At 37.7% G+C, this 24,627-nt stretch overlaps 1 protein-coding gene across 1 annotated transcript in view; it reads left to right on the top strand.

Moving 5' to 3' along the window:
• The window catches only part of COL25A1 (collagen type XXV alpha 1 chain), a 385,643-nt gene extending 362,004 nt beyond the window's left edge, over positions 1-23,639 (top strand). The window contains exons 33-37 of the mRNA XM_073001823.2: positions 1,978-2,004; positions 2,971-3,024; positions 10,522-10,599; positions 14,104-14,142; positions 15,970-23,639. Coding sequence (XP_072857924.2) covers positions 1,978-2,004; positions 2,971-3,024; positions 10,522-10,599; positions 14,104-14,142; positions 15,970-16,002 — 231 coding nt within the window. The 3' untranslated portion in view covers positions 16,003-23,639. The remainder of the gene's footprint in view (positions 1-1,977; positions 2,005-2,970; positions 3,025-10,521; positions 10,600-14,103; positions 14,143-15,969) is intronic.
• Positions 23,640-24,627: the final 988 nt, after the last annotated feature.

Here is a 24,627-nt window from a genome sequence, read left to right as displayed (position 1 = left end):
TTTTATTGGAGAGTTCCTAGCTCAGAGCATACAGTTCACCAGACTGTCAAACTGCTTTTCAAGCCGTTGATTACCCTCTAAAGCACTTGTGTCGAATATTTCCATTTCACTGTTTACAGTTCTGTTTCGATATAGCTGTAGATTCATTTTTTAAACAGAGATTGTCGTGATCACCTTGGTGAATAATTTATACTGAGACCTTGACAGAGGAAACACCATCTCTGTTGGTTCTGATAGATTTCTCCGCGGCTTTTAATACTGCTGTTCATGGCATCCTTTTGGACAGACTTGCAAGGATGAGGCTTAGTTATTTTCTGGAAGCCAGAATGTGGTTCTAGGGATGCCTGTTTGATCCTTAGACTGTTGGCCTATAGAAGGAACAGACAAAGGCCATGGGTGGACTGGACCTTCTCCATCCAAACTCATGCGGGACGAGAGAAGAAGCACATAGCTTGTCATAGATGCCTTCTGGAAGCACTCATCACTATGTAATCAAGAAGTGTCAGCCCAAATGATGCCTCTAGTATAGTGCTTGTTAAAGATTTTTTTTAAAAAGAGTTAATTTGTTTTTATTTGTTTTAAAACACTGGCTCCTTTTGTGCCCTCTCAAGAAGGCAGGAACAATTTTGCCATGTTTTGCCATGTTTCTCCCTGCACTTAACAATGTTTTTTTCATTTTTAATACATTTTTGCCACGAAAAGGCTTAAGAGAACTTTTATTTTAAAAGGCCCCAATTCTCTAAGACTTGGAGGAGGGTGGAGACAATCGGAGTGGGTATAGCCCAGGTTATGTACAACCCTCTGTGCACTTACCAAGTTCAGATGGAGTTCACACCATCACCACTGCTAATAACATCTCATGGGAGGGGGGGAAACCATGATCTTTTGAAGCAAAATGCTTAGGATCAATTTTCCAAGGCACAAGTGAACTGATAACCAATGTATTCCTAATATTTCAAGGAAAGATACAACATTCCTAATGAAGCCATAGCATCAGAAATTAAAACATCATCTAGAACAAATATCAAGAATCATTTTAAAACATTAATAGAAATATACAGCATGAAAAAAAGATTTAAGTGTAGGTGCTCTATGTATCTTCTGGATAATGTGTTCCACAGATAATATACCACAACTAAACCCACCTACGATGGTGTTGGTGTCTAAAGGAGGGCCTCCAGAGGTAACATACAGAAAGAGATTAATGTGAATTTAGCCTTATCTTCAGATATCCAAGTCACAAACTATGGGAGAAAGGTAGTTTAAAGAATAGCGCTGTTTGGAAGAGGGACTGGAAATCTGGAAGCTATTGAAGCATCAGCAAGATGTAATCCCAGTGACTGGTCTCAGTTAGTGGAAGAAAAGATTACAATAATCTTTTCTTACTGCTAGTGACTATTTCTGAGCAGACCTCAAAGGCAATGTCATGTACAGGGCAATGCAGTAATCTAATATGTGGATGACTTTGGCCAAGCTGTTCTAGCTGGTGAGAAATGCTCTGTGCTACACTTGCTACTTTGGCAGTGAGTTTTAAGCTTGACTAGTGAGCACCCCCAGACTGTACACTTGATTGTTGAGGGAAGTGCAACCTCATCTAGAACACCCTGACCAACAGTGGATACAATTTGGGAATATGCATCCCACTTATAAAGTGTACATTATGAGCCCTCATCCACCCTCTTATCCGTTCTAGCAGCCACTTCAGGAATGCTGCTACATCAACTCAAATTAACTGGGTCATTTTATATACAAAATTGTTCCCGTGCATCCTATTTCAAGTGTCTTCTTCATGACTAGCCTTCATTTAAAGAACTTTGATGCCTTCGTGTTAAACCAAACCCAAGGATCCAGCTGCAAGACTGTGTTTTACACACAGTACAGGTGTTGTAAATCTTAATTGTCCTGACAGGTATCAATCTTCTACAACCTGAGCTAAACTTCACAAAGCATAACATAATCAATATGGTTCTTTAATAGGGAAAAGATGGCGAACCTGGCCTTGATGTAAGTAATATGTGTCATCCATTTATTTGTGTGGTAGGTAAACATTTGTTTTAAGTAACAGCTGCATGCTTGGAGCATGTTGAAGTGTTTATCATTTGTGTGCATGACAATCATGCAGAGAATATACTAAACATTGCATTGTTGTTTGACTTTAGATAATGAAATAAAATAGGAAATAATGACATGTTTGAAGAGAACAGTGCTAATAAAAGGAAGACTTGTACATCTCATCTATAAATAAGTGCCACTAATAAGTGTGTGCAACAACTGATGTTAATCAGAGTACCAAACAGATAATCATGGAAAGTGTTTTTAATTCCAGAATATTATGCTTTATTCTAATAAGTGCAGAGTTAATCCATACAGAGTTACACATGCAATCAGTAGAGTTGGAAATGCAGCCACATAGAACACCACATTTGTGAGCACAGCCCTTATGCAATTCTTTCTCACAGTATTGATGTAAGCCACAAAAAAGAAGGCTGCCATTGCCTGGTTGAAAAAGCTTAAATCAGTTCTTTCAACCTGTTTCATACAAGCATGTTGCCACATGGAACTCTTATCTTTCCAAACTATAACAGCACCACTGATTGCATGTGGTGATTGCAGTGAAGTTTATTTCTTAAGAAAAATTGCATCAGAATATTAATGGGGTCTGTAACTTCTTAGCAGTAAGAAAAGATCATTCTAATCTTTTCTTCCACATATTTATTACCAGTAACTCCTTGTTGAATCGCTTAGCTTAAAACATTGCCAGTAGTGGTTTGCATGTAGGAAAACAGGTGTTGGCCCTGGGTATCTGCAATATCTTGCTGGATATATAGAATTCTTTTTTTTTAACTTCCAATTTTTTTGGTGCAATATTTGTGGTTTGTGCGTGTCTTGCGTATAATTGAGCTATATAGTAGCGACGAAGCCACATAATAAACAGAAGCCAATATAGGTAATTTTGTTCATTTTTTATAGGGTTTCCCTGGTCCTCGTGGAGAAAAGGGTGATGTAGGAGAAAAGGGAGAAAAGGTGACCTTAATGCTATTAACTGTTGTTTGATTACTTAGCTTAGTCAGCTATTCTGTCCCAGTCCTATAATTTGTGTCATTAAGCTTGACTTTTCTTCCTTCTGTGTGCCAAAAGCCTTGTCACAGATCTTTGCTAGACAAAGTCATCTGTCAGAATGTGAAACAAAACTTCTGCCCAAAGCCGAAAAGGTCAGCAGTATCCATAATGGGAGAAGAAAAGCTTTCTCCTCTAAGACTCCTGGCAGTCTGTGTTTGTTTATAGAGTACTTACCGACAAGAGACATTGGAGTAGTAACAAAATAGAAGACACTGGGCCAGATTGACAGTTTGTGTAAATCAATATAAGCCCATTGACTTCAATTAAATGTATGCTTTATTTATACCTTGTCTGGCTCATCGCTGAGGAGGCAAAAGCTAAACCAAAACACTTTCAGCAAATCCTGGAAAATTTAGACACGTCTGAGTCCTGTTTAAAGTGATGGCTATGAACACAAGTAAGCACTTAATCCTGCTGAGTGTGCTTGGCATTAGACTGCTGCTACATTCCACTTGGTCCAGTTTCTTTCGACAAGTGCAGGTGTTTTGATGAAAATATAAAATAATAGCATAAATAGACTGTTGTATACAGTTCTTCAAGTATTTTTTTTTCATTGCAACTGCAGTGTTATGTATTTCTGGTTCTAATAGCCTCCCAAAACTAATGCACATATAAAAGTGTCCCTACTTGATGGGCAATATCTAAAGAACCATGAAACCAGTTCTAAACCTGCCCCCCCCCCAAGGCCTTTAGACTTCCCACCTTTGAACAGCAAATTTCCATTTAGAATAGCAGTTTTCTTTTGAAATATAAATTCCAATTTTTGGAAGGGGTCTCTATCAAGATGCTTTTGACTGTATATGTGCTGCTTTTTTGCAGCAGAAGAACAGTTATATAGGGAATTAGAGAACAAACCTGCTTATTAATTCATTTATTCCATTTATATCACACTTTTCTGTTAAAATAAATAGTCCTCGCATGTATAATCTTCTGAGAGTTCTGGAACCCTGATCATGTAGATTTCTAGATCACGTGGAAGCCCTTGTGCAGAACAAATATGATGGCGTAAGGTCGGGGAGACCTGCATTCACATCTTTACTCAGCCATGAAATTCACTGGGTAAACTTGGGCTCATCACAATCTCAGGATTTTTGTGATGATAAATTGGGAATGGGTGGGCCATGTGCACTGCTTGGAGCTCATTGAAGGAAATATGTAAAGTAGCGAAAAAAGCAATCTATATCTGCACAGTATGCACAAGGGGCCAGTTTAAAAGTTTTGTAGAACATACAGAAATAAGGAGGTATGCACAGAGGATGCATGAATATGGAGATGAGGCCTTCAGGTATGGTGGAACGCTCCCCTTTCTGCAGTCCATATGAACAGGGAAAGGAAAGACTTGTGAACAAGACTTTAATGTCCCAGTTCAGCAGATGACTCACATTTTGTGGAGTTGTACTGAAACTTGAAAGTTAGTGTAATAGTTCATGTTGTTTTTTAAGTGTAATTTGAACTATTAATGTAATTTGAAGTATTACTTAAGATGTAAATCGCTTGAGTCTACAAAAGCAATTTTAAAATTCCTTAGCATCTTCCTTACATGGCGAAGGAGGAAGATAGCTACATTAAGTCTCATGGTTCCTGAAAAACTAACAGATTTTATTTGGTATAAGCTTTTGTGGACTGCAGCCCATTTACCTCTGGAAAAAAAATGGGCTGTAGTCCACAAAAACGTATCTTAAATAAAACTTGCTAGTCTTTAAGGTGCTACTAAAGTCTCTTGTTTTGAAAGAAAAAGAATTCAACAGTAACATAAGACCTAAGTAGTTCTTTAGATCCATGGCCATGATGTTGGCATTCTTTATATATATTTTTGGAGGTAACATGTTAATTACATTTACATGTTAACATTAAATTATTGTTTTCATTAAACAGGAAGGATATCTGGTCATAAGAAAACACTAATTTTGAAAGCACCATGTTAGCATTACAATTGTTATTTTGAAAGGTGATTCTCAAATTGCAGCAATTAGATTGCCTATTTAATGCAAAAAAATTGTATTTCCAAGTTCTGATAATACCGATAGAACAGATAAAATTCCTGTGTCGTAGAAGTGAATGGATGAGAGTGGGGGTTCTGAGTGGTTTCAGAAGCTCCCAGACTTTTCAGTCAGGAATATTTTCTAGAAAACAGTAGTTGCCACTTTAAAAAAAAATCACATGGAATACCAAATAATAAGACAATCAGATTATCCAATAGAGCAATATACTATTGGTAAATTAGTTACTGCCTTTGCTTTCAAAAACTGACAAAGCTAAAAAGATAACAGTAGCCCTTTCCTATGTCAAAGAGCTCTCGTGCAGTTACCATGGAGCAGGATTGCACTACTAGCCGTATTCCCTAGGATGGACTTCTTGTGATCCATCCCTTGGCACCTGTGCAGTGGGCATACATGTCTGCAAAAGGAGAACCAACGTGCATAGACATATTGTGGAGTCAGAACTCTGCACCATCAGAATTCCAGTTCCCAAGGAAGAATATATGCACAGAGCTCTGTTTGAAGGCTTTTCCCTTGCAGATTTGCATCCCTACTATCTGAACTGTGGTGGGAAAATCCATATCTTGGAAGGTGGAGGCAGCAATATAGTTGTTTTATTCTGAGTGGGGGAGCCTTTGAAATTTCAGACAGGTAGGTATTAGAGAATATGTCAAATGAATCATTGAGGTCTGAAGTGGGTGATTTTTTTTTTTAAGGATGTCTAGACAGACAGAGAGATGCAATTCCTATATATGTGTGTGGTAGAAAGAGAGGGCATGTGTCCAAACTGGATGAAAAAAGGAGGCAGAGTTTGTAGTCCCCTTTGAGAGGATTAAGATTACCAATATTATATTTGGGGGTGAGGATCTTGCTCCCTCCTCCACCTGAGCCTCTAGCATGCCTTTCCCTGGGAACTGCTTGGGAGCGACCCTAACATATATATGCTATCCCAGAAACTTGCAGAGATGCCACTAGACAAAATTCTAATTCATCTCCTGAAGTCTGTTGTACCAAACTTCAGGATTAATTTCTTTTTACTTTACTTTATTAATTGATTGCTTAAAACCATAGGTCATCACAATATATCAATGATAGCATCAAACATATGTGGCACTGTCATATGACAATTACACTTAAAAAGAAAGATTTAGGATTTTTGGTGTTCAGCACGAATTTTCTTTGCTGCCAGGGCAAATTTTGCTACTTGATGGGTAGTAATTACATCCCTGCCCATAAGCAGTATACAAAGTTGAGCCAGAGGAGGGCTGTCACACAAAGCTCTAAGTATGCCTGCAAGGAATTTGCTCCTGGGGTGATCATATAAAGGATATCTTAACAAATAATGAGAAACATCTTTTTGTAAGTACATAGAATTTCTGTAGATTTTCTAATAGCAAGAAATAAATTGACATTTGAAATTAAATCTTATTTTTAAGTTCATTTAAGGTTTTTCTATCCTTTAAAACCCAATGTTAAAAAATAAAGGTTTGGTTCAAATTTACATTAGGAACCTTTGCCCCTCTAAATGTTAACAAAGCACCGCTTCTATGATCCCTCACCATCGGCCATATTTGCTCACGAGATCTTATGAGAGATGGAAAACCCGAGGCTTTGTATGTGATATTTTGTATGTGGTACTTCCTGGTCGAGCTTTGAACAGATTGTGGGACTAAGGCTTTGTTTTAGAGAATGAAGCATTGTAGTATTGTAGGTAAAATATGGAAATTTTATAGTCATTTCCGGCATACTAGTCTGACAAATTTCTTTGACTCTTCTGTTCTTGGATCTATAGTTTGGCCACAATCATTAACTGGTCTTTTCCACTGATCCTTCTCTTTCCACATGTTACCTCCTGGAGTTGTTTGCCCTCATTTATCTTTCTTTCCGTAGTCCACAGTACTTTTTTGTTAAGCCACTTTAGGGTTGCTTTTAAGGTTGGATTAGGGCTGGTGCGGCATTTGAGCTTTGCGTAGTGGGCAGAAAAGGAACATCTTCCTCCACACCTGAAAATCAACTTCATTAGTACAGAAACCTGCTGAACCAAGATGAGAGCAACCAGCTGGGTATTCTTTGGTTCACTTAGATGTTAAAATTCAAAGAGCTTTACTTCTGTGTCATTCTAAAGGAAGAGTAACGGTCCCAAGAATTAATTATCTCTATCTAGTGCTGACTTTGGCTTCTCTTCCATTGGCCATTCTTCCCTTTCCATCCCATTGGGCACCAGCTGGATCTAAATATGTAAGATGTAAATATCAACTCACTCATAGTGTACCTGGCTATACATGTGCTGTCATTTAGGCTTGCCAAAAAGCAGTACTGGCCCTCATGTGACTAACTTACATTTGAAGTTGGTGTATTTTTTTTAATGTGATGCCCAATGCATCTCTCATGAGTCATACAAAAGCATTGTGTCCCTCATTTCACTTACATCAGTATATAGAAGCACAGTCATTTCAAAGTTGAACTTGACTCATGGTACATCCCCTAAGTTATTGAGTTGTTGGCTTTTTTTCTTTCCAAAGAACTCCAGAACATTTTGGCACACAGATAAGACGGATTATTAATAATAACCATATGATGTAATACAGTATATCTCTCCATGGAAAATGTGTTTGACTCTCATTGGAATGTTTGTCTTATATGTCATAGTATGTTGTGTGTGTTGTGTTATGCCACTTTTTCAATATGTATCAGCACGATAATTAATTTCGTACTTTAATCTAAGGTAGAAGTCTAATTCTTTTGGAGTCATTAAAAGGTTGTTATCAGTCTTAAAGGATGTATGTTCCTTTTTAAATGAAGTAACACTTCAAAGGAAATTTTTCTGTACATTTATTTTCTGCAGTCAATTGATGCATAATATTTGTATGTGTGAGAGAAACTGAGTGTATGTTCATTTGTTTATGTTATCCTAATCTAATCTATGTTTCCAGAGGTGCATCCCTTCCTTCTCCTTTTATCTTATTCCCTTACAATTCCTCTAGTCTTTTTTACCCTTTTCCTTACAAAGTGAGTGTCTTTTACAGTCAGTCCTTCTTTGGATGCTCTTTATTTCATGCTACTAATTCCCTTCTGCTGTTTTTCCATCTCTCTAATATTCTTTATTTTCTCTCATTTTGTGTGGATTTTTTTAAATAAAAGGAAATAAAATGGAGTCATTCTTTGGTTTTGTTGAGAATTGTGAGTGAGCCTGAAACTCATTTACCATTGTGATCAACTAACTAATCAGGTGCACAATCAACTTTTCAATTTGTAATTTTGCATTAGCTCTCAAAGTGTTTCCCACTGGCTGAAGAGGAAGTCATTCTTTGAGACAGCTATTCTACCCTTCTAAGTATCTGATTTGTTAAACGAGATGCCTAGAATCTGTTCCACTAAATTCTGAAGTGCCTCTAATATAAACTTCTTTTAAAATAGTTCTATTTTCAGCAACTTGATTTTTTTTTTCAATTTCGACTTGGTGCTGAAAGCATATTTTTATGCATATAATGCCATTGTGTTGTAATTTTAAATTAGAAGAACAAACTCCACTGAAAAAGTATTAGAATATTTGTAGGTCAGGGAAGGTTCTTTTGAATCCTTTTGCAGGGTTGGATAAGACATCCAGACTTGATTTTCCAGGCAACCAATTACGATTTATTGAATTTTAGAACAACATGATTAAAGGACCACACTTGGCCATGACCCCATTAAAAATTTTAAGGAGAGCCATGTTACAGCAAGGTTCACCTCATTAACATCTGCCACGGATCCAGTTCATCTCACTTTCTTATTCATCTCATTTCTCTTCATTCTGTTCATTTTAGCTATCCAAATTAAGTCCACAAATGGAGTTTGAGCTTCTGGGCAAAGCATTTATTCCTGAATATTGTGGTGTAGCACTCTTAGGACTACACTGTCCTCAGAAACAAACACTGGCAAACAGGTTGTCAAACAAATGCGTTAGTCCAGATGTGTTCATATTTGGATGCCTGTGAGAGACGTTTATGAACAGGATCTCCTATTTTTTTTCTGTGCTGTGGGCAGGACCAAGTGCCCAGAGATACAGGTTTCATTATTCCTTGAAAGGGATAAGGAGGTCATGGTAAATAGAAACTTGGGCCCTGTTCACACTTCATAATAATTGTACAATGAGCTGCATCCATGTGGCTCAGTCACACACAGCACTACAAATGTGTGCATATATAAGAAACATGTTGTCGTGATTAATGTTCCTACCCATGCAAATGTCACTATCTCAAGGACAAGGAACATTTTCTTGAGAAAGAGCCATAATGTTTATTTTGTGAGAAATCAAACTAGGAAAGCAGCTGCCAGTCTTCTCAGAAGGGAAGGAATTGCTTCCCTCCAAATCCTAAATCAACCACCACCACCCCCAAAAAAGTGGGGATACTCTTACCTACTTCCATGTGGTAACTGGGCTTTGGAAAATGCATCTTCTATTTCTTCAAGAGATGACCAGATTTGGTAATTTTTATTTGAGAGAGCTTCTGGATGCCGATTTTGGATCAAATGGTCAAATGTAGTCCATAGTTTTAAGCCCTGCTTTAGGATTCAAAGCATCCATAATAATAAAAACAACAAACTCAGTACAACCAAACGAATGTAGCTATTCCTATATCATATAACTTATTTTTCCACACAATGAATCGTGCAAACTAGAACACAGTGGTAAGTGTCCTTTCAGCCCTCCATTGGCTTAAAAAAAACTTTTAAAATATATTTTGTTAATTTTTCCCTGAAAAGAATGAAACATTTGTTTTTATCCAAATGATTGTGTCCACAGGGGGAAAAGGGAAAGAAAGGCAAAAAGGGGCCTAAAGGGGAGAAAGGAGAACAGGGTGCCCCTGGATTAGATGCACCTTGTCCATTGGTATGTCTCATTCATGTACTGGAAATGTCTCCTCTTACAGTAGATGTTATAGTGGGATATCATAAGGTAAAGAGGAACAAGCTACTGCTATTATTCATACTACAGCGACATTCTTTCATCCTAAAGAACCAAATTATCCAGACTGAAAAAAAAGAGACACATGTTTCTTAGTGTCTTCAGAACAGTATTTGAAGTTTGAAAATGCAATAGATGTTCATGACAAATTTTGCCATACAGCTTGCAAATGTTAGTTCCCAGAATCGCCAGCCTATGTGGACCCTATGGGAGACCCTAGGGCTTGTACTCCAAAAACAATTAACTTCCTTATAATTTGTGGAGCAAGCACTTGAATTCTGGACTCCACGTGTTCAATCACTTGTCCTGATAGAACACAAGTAATTTCTGATGTGCAAAATTACAGTATCCTTATTGGGCCCCTTTTCCTGTGAGCTTGTTCCTCTTTTTCTGTTCATTCTTGTTTGCTCATTCCAGTTAAGTCAATGCCAAAGAAATGTCTTAGTAACATTGCAAGTTAATCTTTACAAACAGGGATTCCGTGGAATTAAGGGGGAAAAGGGGGAGCCAGGCCAGCCTGGTCTGGATGGGCTGGATGCCCCTTGCCAATTGGTACAGTATTGCTCTTTCCTTCCAACCCTGCATGCAGTTCCTGTGTTTTCTAATTACTTGTTCCCAATGTAAAGTTTCTCAATGCCTGGACTTTACATTATACATCCTCGTACATGCATGTGCATGATCAGACTGGCTGCTTTTGGTGACAGTAACAGTATCCAGAGATCACACATTCTATCAACATTGGCAACATAACACTTGAGCATTTGCAACTGCATCACACAGCAGTTCTGAGTTTGTTTGATTCCAACATTTGCAATAAGTATAATCCTACCCAAACCCAAGGTTGATTGTCTTTCTTCCCATTTGCCAAAAGTGTTCTCCTATACTCACTTTGGATGAAGTATTGTCCCCTCTGCTGACCCAAAACAGAAACAAAAATCCCTTGACTGACAGACTGACATAAGTATGCCTGCCCTGCCCATAGGGGTGAACCTTTAGCTCTCCCCCATACATGTTTTACACTTCTGAGTCTTGAGTGTGTTGCCTGAGTTTTCCCTTTTTTGAAAATAAAGCCCTCTAATCCAAAGTGGAATTTCTCTTACCCTAATATAGTGGCTCAACTGCACATAAAGACAGTCCAAACCAGTATGCTTTCATACCTTCCAGGTAGAATTTGGAAAAGTCCCTCTCCCTCCTTTTTTGCAGGGGGGGGGAGAGACCTACAGAGCCCAGAACAAACCCTGCCAACATGGCCAGTGACCACGTTGTTTGAGGGCTTATATTTTCTGAGCCCTGAATAAAAAGAGTAGTTTTGCGTGCAGGGTTGATGTCAGGGTCCTTTCCTCTGGGTGGCTGGACTAACTGTGACCAAAGAAAGGAAGAACAGAAAAGAAATAAATAGCATTTATTGGGCAACTGCCAAGCCCACAGCCCAACAGGATGCTCAAAACTGCTTTCTTTTGCCTTCTTCCTCTTGATCCACACTGTTGCTGCTTGTTCACCTGTTCCTTCGAGGCAACGTGAACAATAAGAAGAAAAAATGGAACAGTGTTCTATTGAAATAGCAGCCATATGGATTGGGTCCAAAGACAGAAGGCAAATAAACTAATAACATTGATAGTAGTAAGGACATATTGGATGCAATGAAGACATCATACCTTCTGTTTAACTCATAGAAAAGCATATGCACATAACAGGGCTTTGTGTGCATAAGGAATCAAGGTGGGCTTCAATCTGCACATAATTTTAAAAAAGTGTCATCAAGCCAATTCAGACTTATGGAGACCCCTTTCGGGGTTTTTGAGGTAGAGAATACTTAGAATTAGTTTATCGTTCCCTTCTTCTGGAGGTGCCCTGGAACTGTGCAGCTTGCCCAAGGCCACACAGGCTGGCTTTTCTCTTCGAAGGCACCATGGGGATTGAATTCCCAAATTCTGGCTCTGCAGCCGGACACCTAAATCAGAGCTAAAATGTGGAATAGAGCAGCTCCTGTCTACTCAACCTTACGGGAATACTCCAGATATTCTACAGTTCTGTGGTGAAAAACTTAAAAAAAGACCCTGATATTATTAGTGGGAATTATTTTTTTTACATACTAGAAAATGCCATTTAAGAATAATGTAGCACAAATTTTTCCATTGTAGCTAGTGAGTTAGATCTAGATCTATTCATACTTAAAGAAAGCCCCCCCCCCGAAACGAATGGAACTTAGTTCCATTGATTTCAGTGGGTCTACCCTAACTATCTCTGAATCTCGATCTAACTAGGGTTTTTACTATCTGTGTTTAAGTTCTTTTTTGCCTAAAATTATATAGACATCCAGGGTGTACTGACAGGGAGTTTGTTTTAGGGAGTTTGTCTTAAGGAGTTTGTCTAGGTGTTAAATCTCCATGATCAGTTTCACTACATATTGGAATGGTATGCACATGTGAAAATAAACTTTATCAGAACTTTGTAAGAAGTTAATGGCCTGCAGCCCAAAGCCCTCACTGTCTTTGTTTCTTAAATGTTTTCAGTGTAACAATCCTTTCTTTGGAACTTAATTTCCCAAAATATACACAACAGTTCCTCCACTCTTTGTTAGCATGAGTTCAAGCTCCTACCTATACTAAAATTCTACTTGTTGATCCCTCTCCCTTGTACCAATCTGGCAACACTCTTTATTTTCAATGTCATCAGAATATGATTTTTACAAAACCTCATCTACACATTTATAGAAAATGCCAAAGATTTTTTGTAATGGTTAGCACCTTAGGTTTGATCTGCATGTTTTGATACTGTTTGTAATTTAAGCATGATGTTTAAAAGATGAATGTTAAAATTAAGTAGATTTTCTTTTGAGCACACTGTTTCTAATGTAAATTGTCAGGAGAGTCCTTATCTGAGTACAAAGTCCATGTTATATTTAGTTTGTCTCTGACTGATAATCTGTAGTTTATGTATTTGGTTGTGAACAAGCAAAGCATGCTTTCGGAATTCTTTAGAACATGTTTGCAGTATCATTTCTGTCTAGAAACAAAGGAAAACTGTCCTGTAGATAGCAAACTATTAAATAAACTGATGCACAGCTAATAAGGTGTTTTAGGTTTTTTTTAATTATTATTATTCTTTTCCCTCAAGTTATTGCACACTTCCAAAGAGAGGCGAAATGCTAGCTTTTCATAATTGGTAGCTGATACAAGATCCCAGTATAAAGTACTGTCTGAGTTTGTAAATATGTACGGTCAGGTTTTCCCTCGGAACAAATTATGCCCTACAATGAACATTGCACCGGAGGACACCAACTATTTGGCAGAATGAAACTTCCTTTGCCCTCCAAACAGTCGTGGAGCTGCTCAGGGGAATGCAAGTGTATAATCCTTTCCCAGTTCCAGGAATAGGAGATTCAGTGAGATGTGAGCCTGTTAACAATAGCCATGCTGTGCTTTCTGCAAAGTTAATTTTGTTTAGTTTCCTAGTCACTAGTTTTCGTTTTGAACATTCTTCAATGAAAACATGCCATTGTGTCAAGTTATTCCTGGGAGAGTATTTCCAATGAATTCCAGATAGAAATGATACACTCTTGCTCATGGAAAGAATTGTTGTGAATAGTTTATCTTTTCCCAAGCCTGTCTAGCTCTACCCAAATGGATTTAGTCCATTTCACTCCACACTTGATCCTAGCTAATGTATTGGTAAAGATAACCTGCAGCATGCTTATTGTTAGATTGGGATCTTAATTGTCATTTCATTACTACTGTTCTGAATGAATCAATGTAGATCTCAAAGATATAGATATAGTTGCATGAAATAAAGCAGTTGTTAAACTTAAAATGTTCATGTGAGTTGACACCAACCATTGGTGATGATGGTTGATTTTTCTATAGAAAATCTAAGGAACATCAGGCTGTATATGTTAAGAAAATCCTCATGCATCCTATCCATTTTATTTTTGGATTTTTTTGATTTTGTGCATCTTCCTAAATTAGAGTTGTAATTTGTGAAATTTGCAATAATGTGGATGTTTGCTGATATTAACCTTGCTTGGTAACAAACTTTGGAACTTTGTTCTTCAAACAGGGGCCAGATGGGCTACCGATGCCTGGCTGTTGGCAAAAGGTGAGACCCTGCAAATGTTATGTGTTAGCTTTTTAATCCTTATATATCCCATGCCAACAGGCACTGAGAGGCAAAACGAGGTCAATCAAAAAAAGGGAATGGAAGATGGGTAACAAAACATATTGACTTTAGAAAGAAATGTTTTGTCAGTTTCCCCTTGACATTACAACCCCTTAAAATGTTCTGGAGAGTTCCTGAGCCTTCTGGAACAAATTTTTCAGGGGTGCAAATGTGAAGGGGTGGAAATTTGTGCAAATTGTCTCCCTCCTTTTGCTCATGGGAGGTGAGAGAACTCCATTTTGTAAGAGGAAACCTCAAGACTCTTAATGATCTTGATAAATTGAAAACAAATAGATGGGCATTTGTCCTGCAGTTGGTCTGGGCTGGGGACAGTCTGGTTCACTCCTTTTCATGGTGACTTGACAGCGTATGTGCCTAGCCCATCTCTGCTCAATGCCTATCCACATCTTTTTGGGTCCCTTTCAGGGGCTACTCTTTAGTGGGTTGTTGTTTTAGTGCAGGTAAGATTGCTCTGTTTTGGTTCAATTTCAGCATATATGATCACAGAGATTGAACCAAAGTGGAAGACTTAAGCTCTCCCTTTGCTTAAGCCACTTAACAATATTGAGAAATGGAAAGCTTCCTTCCTGCTTATCCCTGGAGGGCAAGCGAGTTGTTTTCCATTTCTTTTTAATAGTTACTAAAGCATTTCTTTTTAATTGTTGCTAAAGCATTTTGTTAAAAACCCTTTCAAAGCATTGCTAATGCACTGTGTCAGATAGCAACAATTAAAAAGAAATTGAAAACTTCCTGTACCTTCCCCTCCATAGGCAAGAGGGAAGGAAGCTTTCCATTTCTCAAAATCATTAAGTGCTTAAGCAAAGCATGGAGGAGGAGGCAGGAGGAGAGTTTTTTTCCCTTTAAAGGAAAAGAAGTTCAGTCTAGAACGTGCTAAAATGGTCGCTTGAGGTGTGATGTGCTTGATCCTTGCATGTGGATTCAATGATCAGCTTAAATAATATACCACACTGCAAAGCGACCCTGTTTAGCATGACCTAGACCAATTCAGGCCAGAATAATTGGGCCTAGTCGCATCAATAGGCCCCTTTTTACCCAATTCAATATGCATACAATCGAAGCAAACATTTCAGTATTGCAGAACTAACCTTCTTGAAATGTTTTCTTTTTATCTCTTTGCAGTGATGAATCTAACTTTGCAAGCATGAAGTTGTGTATATAACGCTGCACCTCTTGTATTTATAACTGAAAACAGAACCATTGATTTTACAAGTTTGAAAATGCGTTTACACGTAGCTGCTTCTACTTGTTTGCAATGGTCCATGCCGACATCTGTTCTTCACAATACATCTTCAATCTGGCAAATATAAACTGTGCGACAAGCTTGCAAAATCAAGTATTAGTCACTCTACAGAGCTCATCTCTGCAGAGTGATTGCTTGTAGACACTTCACTTGTTTTCTGTTTTGGTTTGTTTTGTTTTGGCTTGTGGGCCTGCGGGGACAGCAAGTGTCATGAACTAGTTTACATGAAATCGTGACCAAATAATGAGCTTAATGCTATCAAAAGTACTGTATCTGATTGCCATTGGAATATAGTGACTTTGTTTCTATGTTTACATTCATAAATCTTATTTCTGGTTGGTACTCCTCCCACCCCATCACTCTTGTATTTGCTTGTGCTAACTAAAATCAAAAGCATGATCTGTGCACCAATACAGCTTGTTGTGTGATCATCTCATATGCTTCAATGGTTGCTGGCTGTCAGTTTGAATTTCCGACAACTGAACTGTTCTTTTTGTCATCTCAAGGGAGTCACACCATGGCTTATTGCAAAAAAATGATAAAAGGAGGCGCTTAAGACATTGGTCTCGGATTTGGAAGGAATTGCCATTCCTTCTAACAGTGGATGACTTTCAGTCTTCTGAGTTACGAAGCCACCTTTGTCAAAACAAAAAAGGTGATACCTGTTCATCAGCTTCCTTTTGCTCACGCTGCTGACAGTCCCACGACAATCACACTGGGTGGATTTGCGTACCGGGCCCTATAGACTGTGCAACTGTGAAGGAAAGAAGTATGAAGATCTAGTTTTGTGAGTTGGATGACCAAGTTGCAGAGAGATTCCAACGGATCATTTGGTGATAGGTCTCAGTATCACCTGGAGGACAAATATGGACTTCTTTGAGGATTTCAGCAATACAGTATGTGCTTCACATATTGTATTTTGCATTTGTTTTGCAAGGGAAGAGTTCTTGAAAAAAGAAACCATAAAATGCCGTCCTCTCAAATAATGGAATAGATTTGACTTCATATGGCTTGCAACATGTATTTCAGAAGTTTTTCATGAAACAACAATTGCTGGTTGGATTTTGGAAAATATATTTAATTTTGTTTGTTTAGTACTTCCGTTTTCTAACCTCTTTGGCATTCGTGCCTACAAGCACTTAAGTTTTGAAAAAGATAAGCTTTTGTTCCACTTTTTTTCAGTATTCCCTGTTTTGGCATCGATCAAGTCTTCACTGCTGCAAAGCAAATCATCGTTGGTTTTTTCCAGACTCGTTTATTTGTATGCCTTTTTTTCCTCCTAAAATGGACGTATTTAGGGTGGCAAAGAATATGGAATAGGGAGGGAAAATTATTATTACATGACAGGCAAAGGTCAATGTAACTTTTATTTCAAATACATTAATTTTAATTTTAGGCTGCAATCCTATCCACTTTTCCTGAGATCCAGCTCTACTGAAGTCAATGGGCCTTACTTCTGAGTAGACATGCTTAGGATTGCACTGCAATTTATTTTAAAAGAATTCTTTGTTTCTCGATTTTGAACACATCTGCATAACATTTTTGTCTTTACCCTTATCTTCAGAAAGTACTGTATGTTTGTAGTCATTCTAGGAAACTGAATCATGTTGCACCCTTTGCCACTTGCTTTTCAAATAGTTCTTACACTTTTAGGTATATTCATAAAAATTTGAGATTTTTTTAAATGTTTGACCAAATAAGTTATTGTATAGACATATTAAAATCATTTTGGAAGGACATTTTCATTACACGGTCATGGGTTTCTGGAAGTAACCATCAGTTATTTCCAAATGCAACTTTGGAAGCAATTATGGTGATCAAATTACCAAATACTAGTTTGCTGCTGCATTATACCATGAATCAGTAGGACATTACTTTTTTAAAATAAATCTCATATTTAGAATGTCAGAGATATTTAAAGGAAAACTGTCTTTTCAATTTTTTAACTCCTTTTTTTCGTAGCTGGGGAGACTTTCTTAATGGCAGCTTTAACACCACCTTAACATTTCTAACAAATGTTCTGCCCACATTTCACTGATAACCTCTGAGCAACAAGGAAATATATCAGATACTATGAGGATTTTTAGAAAAAGTGAAGCTTACCTTTGCTAAATGTTTTCTTTGTTAATATGTTTCTATTTCTATTTTGTCATTGTTTGCTACACTGAGTGCATGGAAAAGCAGGATTTAGATTTTATTACATTGATAGGAGAAATCAGATTTCTCACGTTATGTGTAACATGCAGGTATACAAATGTACTAACTGAGATCCGTGCTGCAAAAAAAGTAGGACATGATCCGACATTGCACAAGTGGAACTCAGCTTATGCAAGAGACTGACTGCTCCTTCCTCTTTTCTCTTGAACCCTCCATACTAAAAGGTCCCCATATCCTCCAGAACACATTTCGTGGGCACATGAGTTCTGGGAAGAATAATGGAGAATCCATTTTGCCAATGTTATCTTTACCATTGCAGATGGGTATCACCAATTTTAACTCATCGAGCTCCTACACAGGATTCTCTGATCCATTTCTTTATAATGTGGGATGTTTGTGATAATATTCTAATGTACATACAATGCTAAATTTTAAGTATGACCTTATGTTAAAGGTCATTCTGTAAGCAAGGATCCTGCGAACTAGGCCATAAATTCCAGGCATAAAATTACATCAGAATGTTTGTATTGTAGGTCATTAGAGCACAAACAGTTTCAAATAGTTCTAGTAGCTTAGAAACGATAATATTTGGACTACAAATCACAGAATCCACCACCTACCATGGCCACTGGGACAAATGGTGCAAAAAGATAATGTTACCAAGTTGCATTGTTTTAAAATACAAAATGGAGCAAAAATCTATATCTGAATGAAGGTCCCACGTATAATAGGTTCCTTATAAGAGTAGGGATATACACAGTGCAGCCCTCCAAAGTTTGCTGACTACATCTCCAAGCATTATTTGTCACTGACTATGTTGGCTAGGATAAATGGAGGGCCACACTTGCTAGAGTTAAGGAGCTCAGCACCTCTGCCTTGACCCCATCTTAAGACTAGAAAGGAGGATCTATTTACCTGTTTATCAAGAAAAGGGAAAGAGGTGTTAATCCTCTATATCCCTACACGATTGATTGCACACACAACACATCAAGAGAGCAGAATCTTGGGAGTGCATTCCTATTCACCTTTCCTTTCTGCTTGATGAAGTTACATTAGCTCTATTCAAATAATTAGAAGAAGCAGAGTCAGAGAACTGGGTAGGGTCTGACAAAGACACAGCCCTACGTTTTTTTTGTGCAGCCTACCATGTGGTTGCAAGTACGCCTGCTAAAGCCAGAGGAAAGACACAAATAATTTCTGTGTTCATGCACAAAGTAGCATGCCTGTATTTAAATAATCTAATTCCTACCTATATTTCATGGCCATCTTTAAATGAACTAACCATAAGATGTCAATCAACTAATTTCAGAGTGAAATTGAAACCCATGTATGGTGGGCCAATTAGTCTTTGCACTAGCTGATGTAAGATATCTATGCAGGACACATCTTACTCATCTTTGGCCATGGATATACACAGACATTGTAATGTAGGAGAACAATGTATAAGCCTATGGTCTGACAATAATTGACTGTTCCTGTGGCAACACTTCCCCAATATACAATAAATATTGCCCGTTTTATTGAGGACATAATCCTCACCATCAGTTACGTTCTTTGTGAATAACCTTTAGTTGCTTTATTTTCATTTTAAGTTATTTATTGCTCCTTGAGCTTGGAATATATTTGTCTAGTCCAGGCTATTCATCAATTTTATCTCATTATAATTTGTCAGAATGCATTTGTTTCATGAGAGGAATTCATTCCCTTAAGTTGGTACTAGTTTGGTAGATTTACATTGTCATCTAAAATCTGTAGGTTGTGAATCTCGGGCGTTAGAGACATTTACATTGGTGCCTGATTCATGAAAATATCTGTCAGTGCAATTCTGTGGTCTCTTGGATAACTTCACCAGCACCCAGGGATAGATTTTAAGAATCAGCTTCTAAAACTCTGGCTTCTAAAGAGGAAATCTGACTTTTTGATCACCGATTCTCTGCCCACACAGAAAGACCTGTACCTCTCATCTCTCCACATTTAGAGGAGTGTTTTAGATCAATGAGCAGTGGAAGAGAACTTGCTTTAGAAAAAGAGGAAGAACACAGGTGGCGTTCTCGCCTCATTGCCCCTGTGCTTGTAGGAATCCGGAAAGGCTTCAGAAACGTGGTGTGTTGACCTCAGAATGCTCCAAGAAAACAATAGGATTGAACTGTAAGATTATTTTTGTTGCCTGACTAAACTGCAAACGGCCTCAGGCCAACCATGCAATCACATTCTGAAGTCCTGCAGTGCCTCTGTACTGGTCTGTGAAAATTATTTTGATGCTCTTGAAATATATCCAGCAAATAATATACAACATGGCCATATATGTTTAGCCGACATAGTTTTAGTAGCATTCTTCCTATAGTTTTTCTTTCCTTTAAATTGATAATTTTAAAGATTTATTTTTCATTTTAAATGATGAAAACAGCAGGAATTTTATGTAACTTCTGCATCCTCTGCCTCTTGTTTCTGTGATCATTTTTTCTTTAGTGGTTTTACCCAGTATTTATTGCTGGTCATCCTAGATATCCATTATATAACAAAGCAACAGTTTGCCCCAAAACATGTTGCAGATAAAAAATTTTCTTACATGCGATAAGCTAAGAAGCTTTAATCTCCATTCAAAGAATTATATAAATTGCTTTAAAAACAGATAATTGTCAAACATAGGTTTAAGCTATATTAGCTAGAATGAAGGATTTCTTTCTCCAGTCTATTCATAATTCAAGAATTGCAGAAGGATATAGAGAGGCTGAGTAATTTGGTATTTTGAACAGCATCCATTAGGAATATAGATAGGACTGCAGAGATTCAAACTGTGTATCCAAGGCTTTCTCATCCATCTATCCTGTTGACTGAAATGTGCATGTATCTGAGTGTAGGTCCTCATTTTCAAATGTAAATAATTCTTTTCCATCGAATTATGACCTCATGCATGACCATGGTGGAGCTCAATGTGTGCACAGAAGCATCTGAGATGTATCCATTCTCATTAGCATGTTTTCTTATGGAAAACACTGAAAAAGGCAACTCATCATGATTGTTTAACTAATATATAAAGAACCGAAATGTGTTGCCCTCCAAACTCAGTATTATGTACAGTATTGAAATATTTGGGGATATACAGTATTCAAAGCATATGTTAGGCTTTATTGCTACATTATTTAAATTAGCTGTTTCTGGGTGTGTGTTTCTTTAAGGGTTTCTTTTTGGTGTAATAAATAGCTCCAAAATCTTAACGTTGTTTCAGAAGCAGACAAATGACAATCCAGTAATGTACTTATAGATCATGTTTAACCATTTAGAATCACTGAGTGCAACTCTGATTTACACAGGATATTGTTAACTATGAGAATATGTTGGGTTTGTTTTGTATAATGGAATTGTTCAGTGTAATTATTTTTTTAAGAGTAAAAGCTGCCAGAATTGGCACAGTCAATTACAAGAGGATAAATGGATAGCATACTTTTTTCTTTGCAAGCATCCTAACCTCCATTACATAACTGTCATACAGTTATATCTGTACATCTGTTATCTTGTGTGTTTTAGGAAAGCTTTCCCATTTGCACACTAAAAGCTACTTTTCAAAAATGCTGTTCAGTAGCTGTGGACAAAATGACCTACAGCTCCAGAAGGAAACAATGCCACCATCTATCTTCCTTTCTTTTTGTTTTGCATTTCATCATTCATCAGCATGATCCAGTGCTGTGAAAAGAAAATGCATTTCTCATGTCATCCAGCTTCTGAATAGATGTGGCAACCAAATGCATATCACCTGGATTTCTCGATACACTATCTGAATGTGACATGGTCAGCACAGTTTAACAGGCTGTTTAAAGGGATACCAAAATATTGCCATTTGTTTGCATTTTGTTTTGTTTTTTAAATCTTGTTATATGAAGCACATCTTGTTGCTTATGCTGCTCAGAAATAGAATTGTCCTTTGCATAACAGGGGGTCTTATTCAAACCGAGACCTTCAGTGTTTACCTCTTTAAATATACCTGAAAATCTATTGGAATTTCATTGATCACATGGTGCCAATCTGAGTAACTTTGGAAGCATTTGATTGGGGAAGAATTTGTGCTTTTCATATTTTCAGTGTCAGCCACAGTCCTTGTGAATTTTCTTGGGCTAACCCTAGCAAAAATACCGGCAAGCTTTGTGCATATTTTATACATTTCAGTGCGACTTGCACAGGACAGTTTGCAATGGATTGTGCTTACTCATTATGCATATTATACCATTGTACATGTTTGTGAAATAAGTGTCATGCAACCTGATACCATTTTTTTAAAGGTGTACGTATGTTTTCTTCTTTTGGAAAATATTATATTTGTAATTTTTTTTACTTTTTGAAATTATATGTGCTGTTCATATTTTTTGTATTTCATTGTAGTCTTTTTTAGAAGAGGAGATAACCCACAGTTTGGGGTGAACTATTATTGTTTGTAGAAAACATTGCATTTGACATTCTCATCCCATTCTGACTGTTGTATCACTGTAAAAACAAAATACTTGTGTAAATAATTACAAGACTTAAATCAGTGTTCTTGGTTTGTTATACATTGCTATTTTTATTGTGGCCTCTTGTTCAGACTTACTTCTAGACTGAACCTAATCAGAAAGAATGAATTATGTCTCCTTTTTTTGCCCACCAAGAAAATTCACCTGGTTTCTCTCATTCTTTTCAATTTTTAAATTGTTCCAGTTTATTTGAACTTTGTATTTGGGTTTTTGTTCCTATTTCGTGAGAAGTTGATCTTCAGAATTATTTTTACACTATTTATGACTTATTTTCATATTGTAAAAAAAAGTGTGTAATTATTAAATTCTTAATCTTACCTTATAGGCTGTTTTGCATAGCTGTAAACCATTCATGTTGCTATTCTTGTCTTGTAAAAATTGGCATTCTGCTTAAACATGTTAAATTTTACACAGCTCATTTGTCCTTAATAGCTTCTTCCTCAGCAGCATGATTTCAAAATTATTGATAAAAGTAGATATTTGGGATGATCATCAATCTTTTGACCCAGACTCTCCTGAACATGTTAGATAGTGTTTGACTTTTGTCTAAAACAGTGGTCCCCAACTTTTTTGACACCAGGGACCAGTTTAGTTGAAGATCATTCTCCCAAGGACCGGGGAGGGGGATTACTTGTTATGCAGTAGGTTGTTGGAGGATAGTTTTGAATCAAGCTTGTTACATATATTGTGCCAGGACAGATGACCATCTCCTGTTAGATCTACAGCAGTTTAGAACCTAATAGAAGTGCAGGCTCCGATTAGATTCTAATGCCACAGGCACAGCTGATCTAGCAGCAGCAGGAGGGAAGCAGGGAGTGAATCTCTGCCTCCTTGTCAAATCAGCAGCAGCATTAGAACCTAATAGGAGTGCACTGACAGGAGGCGGAGTGTCGCTCACCTGCTTGCTGCTCATCTGTAGATGCGGTCTGGTCCTTCCAAGGCCATGGACCAGTAGCAGTCTGCGACCCGGGGGTAGGGGACCTTTGGTCTAAACAGTGGTTCTTAACCTTTGTTACTTGGATGCTTTTGAACTGCAACTCCCAGAAACCCCAGTCAGCACAACTGGTGGTGAAGGCTTCTGGGAGTTGCAGTCTAAAACTCCTGAGTAACTCAAGGTTAAGAACCAGTGGTCTAGAATATGTGATTTTGTAAATCCACCTTGTATTCTAGAGTTTTATTTTTTTAAGTTTAAAAGAAAAGATAAAAGTCTTACAGACACATCCATACACCACATAGCACAACAATTATAATTTAAAGCTCATTTAACCCATTTTCTAATGAAAGCAGCCAAGACATTCTACACTCACATATTTATTGAGAATATCATTCACTTCATTATTCATAGATGATGCTTGTCTAACATGAGATATAATGACCAATTAAAATGGATGATACTAAAATGCCAATATTACATTAATCAGTCACCTAAAATTTTATTTTTTGAAAAAGAAAAACAATGCAGACTAAAAGGCAGGAGCAAATAAAAAGGTACTCATCTTGCACCAAAAAAAAAATTCAGACCTGTCATTGAGTACCCCCTACAGAAATCACTCCAAGGTTAGGACACCAAAACTGAGAAAGCTGGAGGAAAAAATGCCTCCTAACATAGATTTGCCTCTTATGTAAAAGAAGATCCGAGTATCTAGCCAATTTGTATGGGATAATGTGATCCCTAAGAGAACCTTATCCTAGCCAGGAGAGCTATATAGATAAAAACTGGCACTCTAAATTTGAACGTACCTGGCGGGATACCCCCGCACAGGTGGCCATAACGAGGGTCCAGCCCCATGGAGCCGGACGGTCCACTCACCGATCGACTGCTGCCACAAGCCTCTCTGCTAGGTTGAAGAGTGGCTCACCAAATGCAATATTTGGATCCCTTGGAAGGCTCTGCAGCACCCGTGGCAGCAGTGGATCACCCTCATTATATCCACCTGTGTGGGGGTATATGAATACCCTCATCTCTAGTTTAGTTATTTGGCTGTAGAGCCAGAGGATAGGAGTGCGTCCTGCAAGTAGAGCCAGCCTGTGTGGCCTTGGGTAAGCTGCACAGTCAAAGGCATCCCCAGAAGAAGGGAATGCTAAGCCACTTCTGAGTATTCTCTGCCTGGAAAATTCTGAAAAGGGATTTGATGTGATGGCACATGATTATATTATTAAATTGAGCATGGAAATGGATGAAGGGACAGTGTAATTCCTATAAATCTGCTAAGATGTGCTATTGAGTCCCTGTTTAAAGTCTAGTCATCACTATGTTTTGCCCTAGCTACAGTTTCTGAACCATATACAAGGGCAACTTTATGCACCATGTGCTAAATTCAGTTATCTATATAGTGGATTCTTATAATATTAGTAACTGTTCCCAGGCTATCCATGAGAAATCAACGCTTGGGCAGCATTTTTAGCTGGCAAAACGTGCTATTTGAGACAACAAAAAAGTTCAGGTGGAATGGCACTCCCACACTAGGAACATGGTCTCTCAGATGCAGTGCCAACCCTGTC

Source organism: Pogona vitticeps, chromosome 5, assembly GCF_051106095.1.
Source record: "Pogona vitticeps strain Pit_001003342236 chromosome 5, PviZW2.1, whole genome shotgun sequence".
Lineage (NCBI taxonomy): Eukaryota > Metazoa > Chordata > Lepidosauria > Squamata > Agamidae > Pogona > Pogona vitticeps.
Note: the sequence above shows the minus strand (reverse complement) of the source record. Positions and strands in the feature narration are given on the sequence as shown.